This window comes from Oryctolagus cuniculus, chromosome 4, assembly GCF_051225735.1.
Source record: "Oryctolagus cuniculus isolate XC-2025 breed Fujian yellow rabbit chromosome 4, ASM5122573v1, whole genome shotgun sequence".
Taxonomy (NCBI): Eukaryota; Metazoa; Chordata; class Mammalia; order Lagomorpha; family Leporidae; genus Oryctolagus; species Oryctolagus cuniculus.
Genome location: NC_142870.1, coordinates 67,602,963 through 67,619,062, shown reverse-complemented (window position 1 = coordinate 67,619,062; position 16,100 = coordinate 67,602,963). Strand labels below are relative to the sequence as shown.

The 16,100-nt window shown below is 43.3% G+C and overlaps 1 protein-coding gene across 1 annotated transcript in view; it reads right to left on the bottom strand.

Moving 5' to 3' along the window:
- The window catches only part of PLCXD2 (phosphatidylinositol specific phospholipase C X domain containing 2), a 66,519-nt gene that overhangs the window by 15,961 nt on the left and 34,458 nt on the right, over positions 1-16,100 (bottom strand). The window contains exon 2 of the mRNA XM_002716713.6: positions 7,414-7,874. Coding sequence (XP_002716759.1) covers positions 7,414-7,874 — 461 coding nt within the window. The remainder of the gene's footprint in view (positions 1-7,413; positions 7,875-16,100) is intronic.

Here is a 16,100-nt window from a genome sequence, read left to right as displayed (position 1 = left end):
GCCCAGGCTCAGCTACTGTGGCCATCTGGGGAGTGAACCAGTGGATGAACCAGTGGATGGAAGATCTCTCTCTCTCTGTCTCTCTCTGTCTGTCTGTCTCTCCCTCTCTCTGTAGCTCTGCCTAGCAAATAAATACATTTTTTTTAAGATTTATTTATTGGCTGGCGCCGTGGCTCAGTAGGCTAATCCTCCGCCTATGGTGCCGGCACACCAGGTTCTAGTCCCGGACGGGGCGCCGGATTCTGTCCCGGTTGCCCCTCTTCCAGGCCAGCTCTCTGCTGTGGCCCGGGAGTGCAGTGGAGGATGGCCCAAATGCTTGGGCCCTGCACCCACATGGGAGACCAGGAGGAAGCACCTGGCTCCTGGCTTCAGATCAGCATGGTGCGCCGGCTGCAGTGTGCCGGCTGCAGCGGCCATTGGGGGTGAACCAATGGAAAAAGGAAGACCTTTCTCTCTGTCTCTCTCTCTCACTGTCCACTCTGCCTGTCAAAAAAAAAAAGATTTATTTATTTATTTGCAAGGCAGAGTTACATAGAGAGAGAAGGAGAGGCAGAGAGAGAGAGAAAGAGAGAGAGAGAGGTCTTCCATCTGCTGGTTCACTCCCCAGTTGGCCACAACAGCCGGAGCTGCGCCGATCTGAAGCCAGGAGCCAGGAGTTTCTTCTGGGTTTCCCACATGGGTGCAGGGGTCCAAGGACTTGGGCCATCTTCTATTGCTTTCCCAGGCCATAGCAGAGAGCTGGATCAGAAGTGGAGCAGCCGAGACTTGAACTGGCGCCCATATGGGGTGCCAGCACTTCAGACGGTGGCTTTACCCACTACGCCACAGCGCTGGCCCCAGCAAACAAATCTTTAAAAAAGAATTATATTTTAAATGGATGCATAAAATAGGATTACAAAGGATATCAACGATTTGGAAATATAGCCACCAGTGTAGTAAATACATTTGTAATAAGTTTTTGTATGTGCTTCATGACAAATGTATTAAAAATATTCTGCTATGGGTCTAAGTTTCATCCTTTTGAGTTACTGATGAGCATAGATTGTACTTGGAGATATCTGAAGAAACTGAAAATGTGATATGGCCAACAGTGTTGTGGGTCATGACCTACACTCATGATTGACAGGTGTACTAATTTTCAGTTAAAAATTAGTATAAATAGTCATTTTTCCCATCCAAATTCAGACTTCTTAAATTCTGTCCATACAAATCCCCACCCCCAGTGCCCTGGGGGCTCCCTGGACTGCAGGCTGGGAACTCGTGGGTGGGATGGGCCAGTACAGCCTGGAAGTTACAGTTCCCATGCTCACAAAATCCACACTAAGATCCAGGAGCTGAGATGAAGACACCGAACTAATTTGGAGTAAACAGATTTCCAATGGCGTGCGCTGCAGGAAGCTGCCCTTCCCGGGAGAGTGGGGTCAGGGAAGACTTCAGAGAGGCCGCCATGGGCCTCCGGCGGGGCGGCTCGGGATGCTGGTGATTTTGAAATAATTAGCCAGCCGCATCCACAGCATTAATTAGGTTCTGGGAGGCAGCGGTGGGACTGGGAGTTGCTATTTTGATTGTCCCAATTCAGAGCTGTGCGGTGTACGTTTCTAGGAGTAATCTATTTTCTCCGTTCACGGGCACCAGTGATCTCTTCCTGGAGGAATGTCCCGCACATGCTTCCCCAGTCTGGGCTGCACTCCCCAGACAGCTGGCCCCAGCGTCATCCTCCAGCACCCAGGCACCAGGGCCCTACCTGCGCTGCGGGTCACGTTTCCACTGCGCTGTGACTAAGGGGCCTAGCTGCTGGAGGAGGCCCGCAGCTAGGGAGCATGGAGCAGGATAATGGCTGTTCCTGTTGTTTCTAATGTCTGATGCTAATGATGGCTGCGGTAAACACGTGCTAATGAGGTTAATCATAGGCTCATGGTAAGCAGCTTGCTGGGGAGATGGGGGGGGAGATTTCCTCCTGCCCTGTCATTGGCTCTCTGGAAGGGGAGCTGGCGCGGGGGACTACCACTGCCGTGGGAGGCGGGGCAGGCTGGGTGGCCCTGTGCCCACGCTGCTTCTCCTGGCTGCCTGGCCCCTGGGCCGGGTGTCAGGGGACCCCGGAACCTGTACATTATACAAAAGGGCTTTTCTGATGATGAAGGTGTCAGGGGACATTTCTCTTTAGTGGAGAAGGCTGGCTAGCAAAGTCACTCTTACGTTACAAGAAGGAGCAGTGACTCCCACCCAGGGTCTGAGTCGGCATCTGCCTCCCCATGTCACTCTGCTGTAGTTTTCTCTGAATTACTACTCCAGCCCAGCGGTTCATGTTTAGTCCCCCCCCCCCCCCCCGCAAGTCTCAGATTAAAAATCTCATTTCCAGGGCAGGCGTTGTGGCACAGCGGGGTAAGCTGCTGGGTGGGATGCGTGTATCTCACATCGCAGTGCCTATTTCAAGTCCCGGCTCTGGCTCCTCGACCTCCAGTTCAGCTTCCTGCTAATGCATCCTGGGAGGCAGCAGGTGATGGACAAGTGCTTGGGTTCCTGCCACCCACGTGGGAGACCTGGACGGACCCATCCCTGGCTGTTGCAGGCATCTGGGGAACCAGCCAGCAGATGGAAGATCTCTTTCTCTCTCTTTCTGTCTGCTTCTCAAATAGATGACAATTTAAAAAAAAAAAATTAAAAATTACATCTCATTTCCTGTACAAGCTATTCCTTAATTGATCCTTATTCTGATCCTTCCTTTAATAGGGGCCTCTGGGATGCAAATTTCTGCTATGTTCTACTTTTTACTTGACTTGTTATAAAATCCCTGTCTTCACATAATATAGGACATTCGAGGCCATCTTATCTTGCAATTGTATATGAGCTACTTTGTATTTCAGTAGTGTTATGCATTCTTAATGTCTCATTAAGATCCTAATTACTTCCAAGGTGTAGATTACATTTTCCAATTCACTTATCCGCTACTCCCCAAATGGCCACAATGGCTGGAGTGGGGCTGATCCAGAGCCAGGAGATTTTTCTGGATTTCCCACATGAGATTCAGAGGCCCAAGCACTTGGGCCATCCTCCAGTGCTTTCCCAGGCACATTAGGAGGGAGCTGGATTGGATGTGGAGCAGCTGGGACTCAAACTGGTGCCCATATGGGATGCCAGCATCTCAGAGGGCAGTTTTACCCACTACGTCACAGTGCTGGCCCTCCCAATTCACTTTATCCTTAAAATCCTGTCTCCTAGTACACAAATATGTACACGTGAGCTGTGATGTAACTGCATGTTGAGTAAATGAAATTTGAATGGTAGTACATTTCTTGATATTAAATTATAGTGATAAAATACTCAGGGGGTTACATGCAAGGTAGCTCATTACATAAGGAATATTTAAAATTTAACCTCCAGTGTGGCACTGCCCCAGCTGGGGGAAGACAGCTGGGGACTCCTTTTTAAGATATCTCTTTTTAAACCAAATCTTAAAATCAATTAATTTTAATTTTAAATTAAATTAAACTTTGACCCTTTTTGAGAGGCAGACACACACACACACACACACACATGCAGAGGGAGAGACAAAGAGACAGAGAGACAGAAACAGAGAAAGATAGTTTCCACCTGCTCCCCAGAATATCCACAGTGAGCTGGGAGCTAAAGCCAGGAGCGGAATGCAATGCAGATCTCCCGTGTGGACAGGAGGAACCCAATTACTTGAGCCACCATTGCTACCTTTTAGGGTCTGTATTAGCAGAAAACTGGAGTGAGGAGTTGGAGCCAGGAATTGAACCCAGGTACTTCATTGTGGGATGCAGATGTCTTAAGCGCTAGGCCAAATGAAGTCCTCTTTTTTTAGCTTTTAAGAAGAGATGTGTCAGGGAAAACATGGGGATGGAAGGAGCATTACATCTTGGGATTTAAATTGGTGATACGCTTCCTTTTCCTGCTATGTCATCAAAATGTCTTTTTAAAAATTTACTTATTTGGCCAGCGCCGCGGCTCACTAGGCTAATCCTCCACCTGCAGCGCCGGCACTCCGGGTTCTAGTCCCGGTCGGGGCGCCGAATTCTGTTCCAGTTGCTCCTCTTCCAGTCCAGCTCTCTACTGTGGCCGGGAGTGCAGTGGAGGATGGCCCAAGTGCTTGGGCCCTACACCCGCATGGGAGGCTAGGAGTAGCACCTGGCTCCTGGCTTCAGATCAGCTCGGTGCACACCGGCTGCAGCAGCCATTGGGGGGTGAATCAACGGAAAAAGGAAGACCTTTCTCTCTGTCTCTCTCTCTCACTGTCCACTCTGCCTGTCAAAACCAAAATTATTTATTTTCTTGAGAGGTAGAGTTACAGACAGAGACAGGGAGAGACAGAGATAAAGGTCTTCCAGTTGCTGGTTTACTCCCCAAATGGCCACAGTACCTGGAGCTGGGCCAATCCAAAGTAAGTCTCCCATAGGAGTGCAGGGGCCCAAGCACTTGTACCATCTTCTACTGCTTTCTCAGGCCATAGCAAAGAGCTGGCCCAGAAGAGGAGCAGCTGGGATATAAACCAGTGCCTATACAGGATGCTGGCACTGCAGGCGGATGCTTAGCCCACTATGCCACAGCACCAGCCAAAATGTCTTTATTTTATAACTTTAGTATTTGTGGTAAGATAATATAGTGAAACTGGTCCATACTTAAAAACTATGACATGGGCCAGAGTTGTGCCCAGTGGATTAAGTGCCACCTATGATGTTGAGTCCTTGCTGCTCCGCTTTAGATCTAGTTCCCTGCTAAGGTACTTGAGAAAGCAGCAGAAGATGGCCCAAGTGCTTAGACCACTGCACCCACATGGGAGACCTGGATGGAGTTCCAGCTCCTGGCCACTGTAGTCAGTTTGGGGAGTGAACCGATGGATGGAAGAGCTCTCTTTCTCTCTCTCTCTCTTTCTCTCTCTCTAATTCTACCTTTCAAATAAACAAATCTTTAAAACAAAACCAAAACCAAAAACTATGACAGATCATCACTCCACTGCTAGAAGTTCAATGTCCCCACTACTCATTATTCCTGAAGACCGTTCCTACTTCTCAGGTTTCTGAACAGTTTAGTATGCAATATGTCAGCCAGCAGAATGCCATTTGTGTACACAACTGCAAAACTGTATCTGCACTCAAATTTAACCTTAGCTGAATCCCAGTATTCAAAAGCCCTCTTACAGATCTCCACCCCCTTCTCCCATCCTGCTAACTCTGAGACCTTCTGATGCTAGGTGCTCTTTAATAAAGAGAAAATGTTTTTATTAGTATGTTACATGACGCCAGTTGTGAAAAATCACCAAGGCATATGAACAGTAGGCTGTTGTTACAGTCATCTCTTTCTGAGTGAGACCTGTGAATCAGAATAGATATAAACTCAGGTTTAAGTGAAAGAACTGTGATAAATTTTTGGTAAGATATCACCAAAGTTTTAGCAGGAAATGTGGCTTAGCTGCATTTTAACAGACACTAAGAATTAACTCATCAAACTCTGGAGTCAAAGATATTGAGCACTTGTACCAGGTACAAAGCCGCCTGGTGTTTCCAGTTACTAAACTCTGGGAGTCACTCTTGGATCTGCACTTTCTTTCACACAGGGAATCCTGTTAGGAGTCCCTGTTGGCTCTTCCTTCTGACCACTTGCCACTAACAGTATTCTGATTGGTTTTCCCACTCCTGCTCACCAGCCCCTTGCCCTAGTCTCAGCCTAGTCATCAGAAGGATCCCATTAAGATCTGCCAGGCCCCACCAACCAGTGCTCAGAACTCTCCTCACTCAGAGAAAGCCAGATCACAGTGTCTTCAAGGACCACATGATCACCCACTCCCACCCTTAACCCCTCCTCCACAGGGTCCTCCCCCGCTTGCCAGCCCCATCACCCCTGTTGTCCCTCAAAGATAGCGGGGACGCTCCTCCTTTAGGGCTCGCACTGTTTGCTTCCTCTGCTCCTCCATATTCACAGATTAACTCCCTCAAATGTGTTTTAATGAGAGTGCAACCAACTCTCTAGGCCACACAACCTTGCTGCTTCTTTCTGTACTTGCTCTCTCTCCTGCTATGGTTCTTACCACTTCCTGGCATTGTACACAATGTATTATTATTTTTATTCTATGTTCTCCCTCCTTCCACCTGAATGAGAGCCCCATGGGGGCAAGGGTGTTTGCCTGATTTATTTACTGATGTGTCTCAAGTCCTAAGAATATACTAGGTGTTCAGTAAATATTTCTAAGCGAATACTCTTTGGCTAATTTTTAATTGAAAGATCCTCCTTTTATTCAAAATATCTGCTTCTTTATAACATTTTGGTCAATGTGTCACATTGAGCATGTGGGAAATTTTGAGCAAAACTTATTTGCTTTCCTTTTTCTTTTTGAGGCTGTCTTCCCCTAAGCACTTCTCTTTCACTGTCATCCCTGGGATCACAGTGGGATCCCTGTAAGACCCACATCCCTTTTCCTGAGCATGTCCCTCATGTGCCTAGGTTTTGAGGTTTTTCTCAATTTAAAAAAGAATTGTAAAAATTCATTTACTTTCACTTTACTTCAAAGGCAAAGAGACAGAAACAAACAGACACAGAGAGATCTTCCATCTGCTGGTTCACTCCCCAAACGCCTGCAACAGCCATGGCTGGACCAGGCCAAAGTCACAAGCCGGAATTTAGTTTGGGTCTCCCATGTGGGTGACAGGGACCTGAGTGCTTGAACTATCATCGGCTGCCTCCCGGGGTGTGCAATAGCAGGAAGCTGGATTAGAAGCAAAGGAGTTAGTGCTTGAACCACATACTCTGATATGGGATGCATGCATCCTAGACAATGACTTAACTGCTGTACCAAATGCCTGCTCTGGCTCTTCTCACCTTAAGCAACCCAGGGAATGTTTACCCAGGCTGGAGATCCTTCCTTCTTTAACTCTCTTCTTCTATCATCCAAGTTCTACGAAGAGGGTCTTTAAAAATAGTAGCACACTCCTGAGATGAATGACTTCACATGACTTTGTCAGCTAATGTTTTCCTAACCAATACCTAGGCAATGATTACCTGACACTGAGTTGAAGGCATAATGGAATGCACCATCCCTGGGAGGAATTAGGAAGGTAAATCAGACCTCAGGAGAGACAGGATGTTAACGACCAACTGGACCGATTTCACAACTTTGAGTTGTGTTGGTTCTTACCATGCCATTGGAATTCAATTTAGATGTCAAATGGGTGGCCAGGCTAGCTTTAAATATTTGGCAGGTGTTAATCCCAGTTCAATAGAGCCCAGTGAAGCCACTGAAATCACTTTGAGACATAAGATCCAGTTTGCATATGTTTAATATTCCAAACAACCCACACTTTCTAGCCTGCCAGCCCTGGATGGAGCTATTTTATACCTTGTGGCCTAGGAAATGAACCAAGAGTTAAATTCTTGCCTCCATATCACCTCCCCTCCTACCTGGTGCTTCTTCTGCCACAGGGATTGCAGCGTCATACTTTCCACACTGCAGGCTGGACACAACTTGCTTCCAAAGGCCTCCTGGATCCGGAGAACCAGGCATTTGTGATGGGCTTCATCCATGGCGTAGAAGTGGTTGAAATCCAAGAAGATGATCTCCTGAGGGTGCTGTGAGAGGAAAGAGTCAATCTCCATCAGCCCATCCCAGACCTTGATGCCAAAAAGCCCGTGGATGAAGTAAATCTCCTGGTCAGCATCTCCTGGCTTGGAAGACACACGCAGGTCAAAGTAGCGGATCCCAGCCTCCAGCTGCTCTCGGAAGGTCAGGTTCTGGGTCACAGACCACTTCTTCATCAGCTTCTTCACCAAGGAGATCCTGGCGAGGCGTTTGATAGCTGGGGTTTGGTCAGGCCCCACTGGGGACTTTTCATCGACCCAGTAGCTGAAGGAATCATGAGAGCCTGTGTACAGAAACAGAGGCGAGGAAGTCGATGAGACTGCAGCTGGGGAAACCAAGCCAAGTGAGAAGAAAACATACTGAAAACAAGCAAACAAACAAAAAACAAAACCACCAAAATCTGCTTAAAAAGCACAAATAAATACTTGCAAAAATTTTCAAGGTTGTTAGGAATGAAGTAAACACAAATAAAAAGTAATATAGTCTTATTGGCAGCTTGTCAAGCTCCAGGTGATACTATAATTCTCATATATTGCTCATATCAGGTAAATTGGAAAAAGCTTTGGAAAGCTTTTTAAAAATGTGCTTACAAAGAGGAACTTTAAAATATTCATACCATTTGATCTAATAATTTCATTTCAAGAAAGCTTTTCTGAGGAAGTAAACTCTAACATTTGGAAAAACAAAGCTCATTGCTGAAGAATCTCCTCAATAAATGCAAACACACAGGGGGCTGCTTCACTGTCCCCATGGAGGATGCTTACTCGGGACCTATCCACTTCCTTGAGCCTTCAGGCAAACAAAGGTCATGGGAACACCACGTCTAGTTCAGTATTTAAACAGTGGGAAAGGCAGAACTTCAAAACAAGAAACAAAAGCAAATTTGCCTTCTTCTTATGTTTTCAAAATACAAAACAATAAAAACAGTAATATACTGTATTTTACTATTATACAAATCTGACTCAGCTAGGAATAACTCCTGACAGAGCAGATAAAGCCCAGTTAGTTACATGCCCTCTTTCTAAATTCTTATCTTGAGCCCAGATTATTGTTCAATGGTCCAGGTGTTATTGCGCCTTATAGAACAAAAGGGGGATTGGATTAAGATGGTGGAGTAGGGAGGAAGCTTGCTGCTCAAGTCTACGAGGACATAGTCTAATAAAAGTGGAAAGGGTGCAGTCTCATGTAATAGTTAGGGAGAAAACAGCAGAGGAAACTCTACATAAATTAAAGGAACACAGTGGACCTATGTGTAGGGTGAAGACACGCACAATTTAGGACCCTACCAGCCAAGAGCCTCGGTACCAGTGCTGGAGAGCAAGGTGAGACCAGACTGCAGTAGCCCAAGCTACTGGAGAAAAAGCTGCAGGAAGAGCCTAGAGGAAATCTGGCTTGGAGCCCCATGGGGGAGAGTGTATCCACCAAACTAGAGGAGAAAAAACAAAGGGGGGCACGTTTTTTTTCTCCCCGTTCATTCTGCAAAGGTGCCCTATAACAAACTGACAAAGTGCAGGCACCATTTTGGACATAAATAACAGATGTGCCAGCTTGTGTCCACGCCCAGGAATGAGCCAAGTGGAGACTCCTGAGTTTGGTGGGGAGAACAGACTGGGGGCTGGGTGCTCATGACTGTGAGAGGCTTGTGTGCCGGGACTGTGAAAACACTAAGGCTGTGTGGGAGAACTCAGGGTGTGGCTGGGGCTTTGTACAGACACTGTGGAGGCTCCACAAGATCAGGGCTCCCTGGTCACCTGGCAAGATACACTGCTGGGGAATCTGATCTTATACCGAGGGCTGCACAGATCCTTTGTGTGGTTCTTGTGGAAAGCAGACAAATAATATACTCATTGGGGCTACAGCCAAGGACTGGTCTCCTTGGAAGAGAGGAGCTCAGCTGAGTCTATGCCAACAGACAAGAACAAACCTCCCCTCTGATTAAAAAAAAAAAAAAAAAAAGAGGCGATTTACCATGCCAAGCCTGAGTATATCACCTCAACACACCTTTCACCCTGGAGAAATGAACAGAGCTTCTTGGCCACACCCACTACAAATCTCTAAATAATCCCTCAAAGCAGACACTCCACTAATCCACACAGATATAGTCCAAAGATAAAAGCCACCACAGCGAAGAAACAGAGGAAACCAACAAGTGCCAAATAACAAATGCACCAATTCAAGAAACAAGAATAAGGAACACAACATGATGCCCCCAGAAGAACACAGCACTTCAATACTAGATTGTGAAGGTAATGAGATGGAAGAAATGCCAGAAAAGGAATTCAAAAAATTGATTGTAGGATTACTTAGAAGTAACCTGAAGCAAATGGATGATGAACTAATGAAATCCATACATGACATGAAAGAAAATTTCTCCCATTAGATAGAGATCTTAAAGAGAAATCAAAATGAAATCTTGGAAATGAAGAATTCAATAAAACAAATAAAAATGTAGTGGAAAGCCTTAACAACAGAATTGGTGAAGCAGAAGAAAGAATATGATTCAGAAGACAAATCACAGGAAATCTTGCAGTCAGACCAAACACAAGAAGAAGAAATTAGAAAACTAAAAAAACCTGTTGGTAATCTACAGGATACTATAAAATGACCCAACTTATGAGTTCTAGGAGTTCCTGAAGGTGTGGAAAGAGAGGAAGGATTAGAATACCTTTTTAGTGAAATAATAACAGAAAATTTCACCAATTTGGAGAAAAAAAGGTGCATCCAAGTACAGGAAGCACAGAGAAATCCTAATAGACATGACCAGAAAAGATCTTCACCATGACATATTGTAATCAAACTCCCCACAGTGAAACATAAAGAAAAGATTCTAAAATGTACATGAGAGAAATGTCAGATTACTTTCAGAGGATCTCCAATTAGACTTACAGTGGACTTCTCATCAGAAACCCTAGGAGAGAATGGCGAGATATAGTCCAAGTCTTTAGAGAAAAAAACTGTCAACCCAGAATATTATACCCTGCAAAGGTCTCATTTATGAATGAAGGTGAAATAAAGACCTTCCATGACAAACAGAAACTGAAAGAATTTGTCACCACTTGTCCAGCCCTGCAGAAGGTGCTTAAGGATGTGTTGCACACAGAAATACAGAAACATGGTCATCACTATGGAAGAAGGTAAAGGAAGAAAATCTTCCAGTAAAAGTAGAAAGGAAATTCAAAATAAAAGATAGGAATATATATGGAAAAACGGCAGGGCAAAGACATTGCCTATTAATAGTCACCTTAATGTAAATGGCCTTAACTCTTGAGTTAAAAGACAAAAATGGATGAATGGATTAAAAAACAAAACCAATCTATTTGTTTCCTATGAGAAACACATTTCACCAACAAAGATGCATACAGACTGAAAGTAAAAGGATGGAAAACGATATTCCATGCTAACAGAAACCAAAAAGGAGCTGGTGTAGCCATCCTAATATCAGACAAAATAGACTTTCACACAAAAACTGTTAAAAGAGACAAAGAAGGACACTATGTAATGATTAAGGGATCAACTCAACAAGAAGAAGTGACTATTATAAATGTGTATGCACTTAGTTACAGGAAACCTGGCTATTTAAAAAAAGTTAATGGATCTAAAGGGAGACATAGACTCAAATACAATAGTAATGAGGGATTTCCCCACTTTCAGCAAGGGATGGATCAACGAGACAGAAAATCGGCAAGAAAACAGCAGAGTTAATCGACACTATAGACCAAATGTACCTAACAGATATCTACAGAACTTTCATCCATTAGTTGCAGAATACACATTCTTCTCACCTGTGCATGGAACCTTCTGCAGGATTCACCACGTGCTAGGCAATAAAACAAGTCTCAGCAAATTAAAAAAAAAAATTGAAATCATACCATGTGCCTTCTCAGACCACAATGCAATGACACTGGAAATTAGCAACTCAGGAATTGCTAGAACATATGTAAACACATGGAGACTGAACAACATGTTCCTGAATGAACAGTGGGTCATAAAAAAAATCAAAAGAGAAATCAAAAAATTTCTGGAAACAAATGAAGACTACAATACATTAAAGTTATAGGATTCAGCAAAAGCAGTGTTAAAAGGAAATTTTATAGCAATTGGTGCCTACATCAAGAGATTAGAAAGGCACCAAATAAATGATCTATCAATGCACCTCAAGAATCTAGAAAAACAATAGCAAGCCAAACCCAAAACCAGGAGAAATGAAATAATTAAAATTAAGAAGAAATCAAGAAAATTGAATCCAAAAAAAAAAAAAAAAGATCAACAAAAACACAGTGTTTGGTTTTTGAAAAAATAAACAAAATTGACACACACATCATTGGCCCAACTAAACAAAAAAAGGAGAGAACTATCTGACAGAATTAAGAAGGAGAGAACAATCCAACATGGGAAGTGAGATACACAGCAGATTCATATGAATGGCAGATGTCCTAAACAGCACTCTGGCCTCGGAATTAGCCCTTAAGGCATTCGGATCTGGCTGAACAGCCCACGAGAGTATTTTAGGCAAGGAAAGCCAAGACACTCTGGCAAAAAAAAAAAAAAATCTCTGTGAGTGAGATCCCAGTGGAGAGAACATGCCTTCAAAGATGGAGGTACCTTTCTCTGAAGATAGGTGAGAACGTCTACTTTGACTAGGCCCTTTTCTAAATAAGATCAGAGTTGGCGAACTCAAAAGGCTTCCATAGCCTTGGAAACTCATGACAAGAGCCTAGGGATATTATTGACGCCATAAACAAGAGTGTCAATTGTTAAGTCAACAGCAGGAGTCACTGTGCACTTACTCCTCATGTAGGATCTCTGTCCTTAATGTGTTGTACAATGTGAATTAACGCTATAACTAGTACTGAAATAGTATTTTACACTTTGTGTTTCTGTGTGGGTGCAAACTGTTGAAATCTTTACTTAATTTACACTAAATCTTCTGTATATAAAGAGAATTGAAAATGAATCTTGATGTGAATGGAAGGGGAGAGGGAGCAGGACAGGGGAGGGTTGCAGGTGGGAGGGAAGTTATGGGGGGAAGCCATCGTAATCCATAAACTGTACTTTGGAAATTTATATTTATTAAATGAAAGTTAGAAAAAAAGGAGAGAGAAGACCAAAATCAATAAAATTAGAGATGAAAAAGGAAATGTAACAACAGAGACCACAGAAATAAAAAGAATCATCAGAAATTACTACAAAGAGCTGTATGCCAACAAACTGGGAATCCTAGAAGAAATGAATAGATTCCTAGACAGATACAATCTACCTAAATTGAGCCATGAAGACATAGAAAACCCAAGCAGACCCATTACCAAGACAGAAATTGAATAAGTTATAAAGGCCCTCTCAACAAAGAAAAGCCCAGGACCAGATGGCTTCACTACTGAATTCTACCAGACACTTAAAGAACTAATTCCATTTCTTCTCAAATTATTCAAAACAATTGAAAGGGAGCGAATTCCCTCAAATTCTTTCTATGAAGCCAGCATCACCTTAATTCCTAAACCTGAAAAAGATATAACAGAGAAAGAGAACTACAGATCAATTTCCCTGATGAACACAGACACAAAAATCCTCAACAAAATTCTGGCCAATTGAATCCAACAACACATCAGAAAGATCATTTCCCTGGACCAAGGGTGATTATCTCTAGTATGGAAGGATGGTTCAAAATTTGCAAATCAATCAATCTAATACATCACATTAACAAACTGAAGAGCAAAAACCACATGATTATCTCAATAGATGCAGAGAAAGCATTTGATAAAATACAACACCCTTTCATGATGAAAACCTTAAGCAACTGGGCATAGAAGGAACATTCCTCAACACAATCAAGGCTATTTATGACAAACTCACAGCCAGCATCCTATTAAATGGGGAAAAATTGGAAGCATTCTCACTTTGATCCAGAATCAACAAGGATGCCCACGCTCACCAATGCTATTGAATATAGTCCTAATAGTTTTAGCCAAAGACATTAGGCAAGAAAAATAAATCAAAGGGATACAAATTTGAAGGAGGAAGTCAAACTATCCCTATTTGCAGATGGCATGATTCTATATATGAGGGATTCAAAAGACTCCTCCAAGAGACTATTGGAACTCATAGAAGATTTTGGTAAAGTAGCAGGATATAAAAACAATACACAAAAATCAACAGCCTTTGTAACACAATAATGCTATGGTTGAAAAAGAACTTCTAAGATTGATTCCACTCACAATAGCTACAAAAAAAATCAAATTCCTTGGAGTAAATTTTACCAAGGATGTCAAAGACCTCTATAATCAGAATTACAAAATAATAAATAGAAGAAGATACCAAAAAAATGGGAAAATCTTCCATATTCATGGAGTGGAAGAATCAGTATTATCAAAATGTCCATTCTCCTAAAAGCAATTTACAGATTCAATGTGATACCAATAAAAATAGCAAAGAAATTCTTCTTAGATCTGGAAAAAAAATGATGCTGAAATTCATATGTAAACACAAGAAACACATCAAATTGAGAAGCTTCTGTATTGCAAAAGAAACAGTCAGGAAAGTGAAGAGCCAAGCAACAGAATGGGAGAAATTATTTGCAAACAATGCAACTGATAAATGATTAATAATCAGAATATACAAAGAGATCAAGAAACTCCATAACAACAAAACAAACAACCCAGCTAAGAAATGAGCCAAGAGCCGGCACCATGGCTCACTTGGTTAATTCTCTGCCTGTGGCGCCAGCATCCCATATGGGCACTGGGTTCTAGTCCAGGTTGATCCTCTTCCAGTCCAGATCTCTGCTGTGGCCCAGGAAGGCAGTGGAGGATGGCCCAAGTGCTTGGGCCCCTGTACCCTCATGCGAGACCAGGAGAAGCACCTGGCTCCTGGCTTCAGACTGACATAGCTCCAGCCATAGTGGCCATTTGGGAGTTGAGCCAATGGAAGGAAGACCTTTCTCTCTGTCTCTCTCACTCACTGTCTAACTCTGTCAAATAAAAAATAAAAAATAAAAAAATAAAAAAGAAAGAAAGATATGGGCCAAGGACTTAAACAGACAATTTTCAAAAGAGGAAATCCAAATGGCCAACAGACACATGAAAATATGCTCGAGATCACTAGCCATCAAGAAAGTACAAATCAAAACTACAGTGAGGTGGCCGGCGCCGCAGCTCACTAGGCTAATCCTCCGCCTTGCAGCGCTGGCACACCAGGTTCTAGTCCCGGTCGGGGCACCGGATTCTGTCCCGGTTGCCCCTCTTCCAGGCCAGCTCTCTGCTATGGCCCGGGAGTGCAGTGGAGGATGGCCCAAGTCCTTGGGCCCTGCACCCGCATGGGAGACCAGGAAAAAAAAAAAGCACCTGGCTCCTGGCTTTGGATCAGCGCGATGTGCCGGCCGCGCAGCGGCCACTGGAGGGTAAACCAACGGCAAAAAGGAAGACCTTTCTCTCTGTCTCTCTCTCTCACTGTCCACTCTGCCTGTCAAAAAAAAAAAAAAAAAAAAAAAAAGCTACAATGAGGTTTCACCTCACCCCAGTTAGAATGGCTTTCATACTGAAATCAACAAACAACAAATGCTGGTGAGGATATGGGAAAAAAGGTGCCCCAATCCACTGTCGGTGGGAATGTAAACTGGTAAAAACCACTATGGAAATCAGTTTGGAGATACCTGAGAAATCTGAATACAGACCTACCATATGACCCAGCCATCCCACTCCTGGGAATTTACTCAAGGGAAATGAAATCAGCAAATAAAAGAGTTATGTGCACCCTCATGTCTATTGGAGCTCAGTTCACAATAGGTCAGACATGGAATCAACCTAAATGCCCATCAACTGAACTGCATAAAGAAATTAGGGGATATGTACTCTATGGAATACTACACAGCAGTAAAAAAAAAAATGAAATCCGGTCATTTGTAACAAAATGGATGAATCTGGAAAACATCATACTTGGTGAAATAAGGCTGTCCCAGAGGGATAAATACCATATTTTCTCCCTGATCTGTGATAACTAATAGACTGCCTACAAGACAATCTGTAGAAGTTAAATTGACACTTTGAGAAGCAATAACTTGAACAGCCCTTGTCTTGATTGTTGAGGAACAGTTTTTTCTTTTTTTTTCTTAATGGAGAATGGGACTGAAAATAGGCGAGAAGGGCGGAGGATGGATGAGAGTGAGGGTGAAAGGGGTGGGTATGGTGGGAAGAATCACTATATTCCTAAAGTTGTACTTATGATATTTGTACTCATTAAATAGTTTCTTTGGGAAAGGGTGGACATTCCCTTAGACACTGAGATTATCTTGCTATAAGATATCAGTGATCACGATAAGCATATTTCTAGCTATAGTGAGAAAAGTACTGTGTTCACGTGACAATCATATTTAACATGTATCTTTCATTTTGCCACTGGTATCTATCCAGTGTCAGTCTATTATCTGCTAACTCAGATGGCAGGCTGACTTGTTCAGTGCTGTGTCTAACTCTGAGGCTGGGACTCCACAGAGGTGACCACAGTTTGTAAGCAAAAT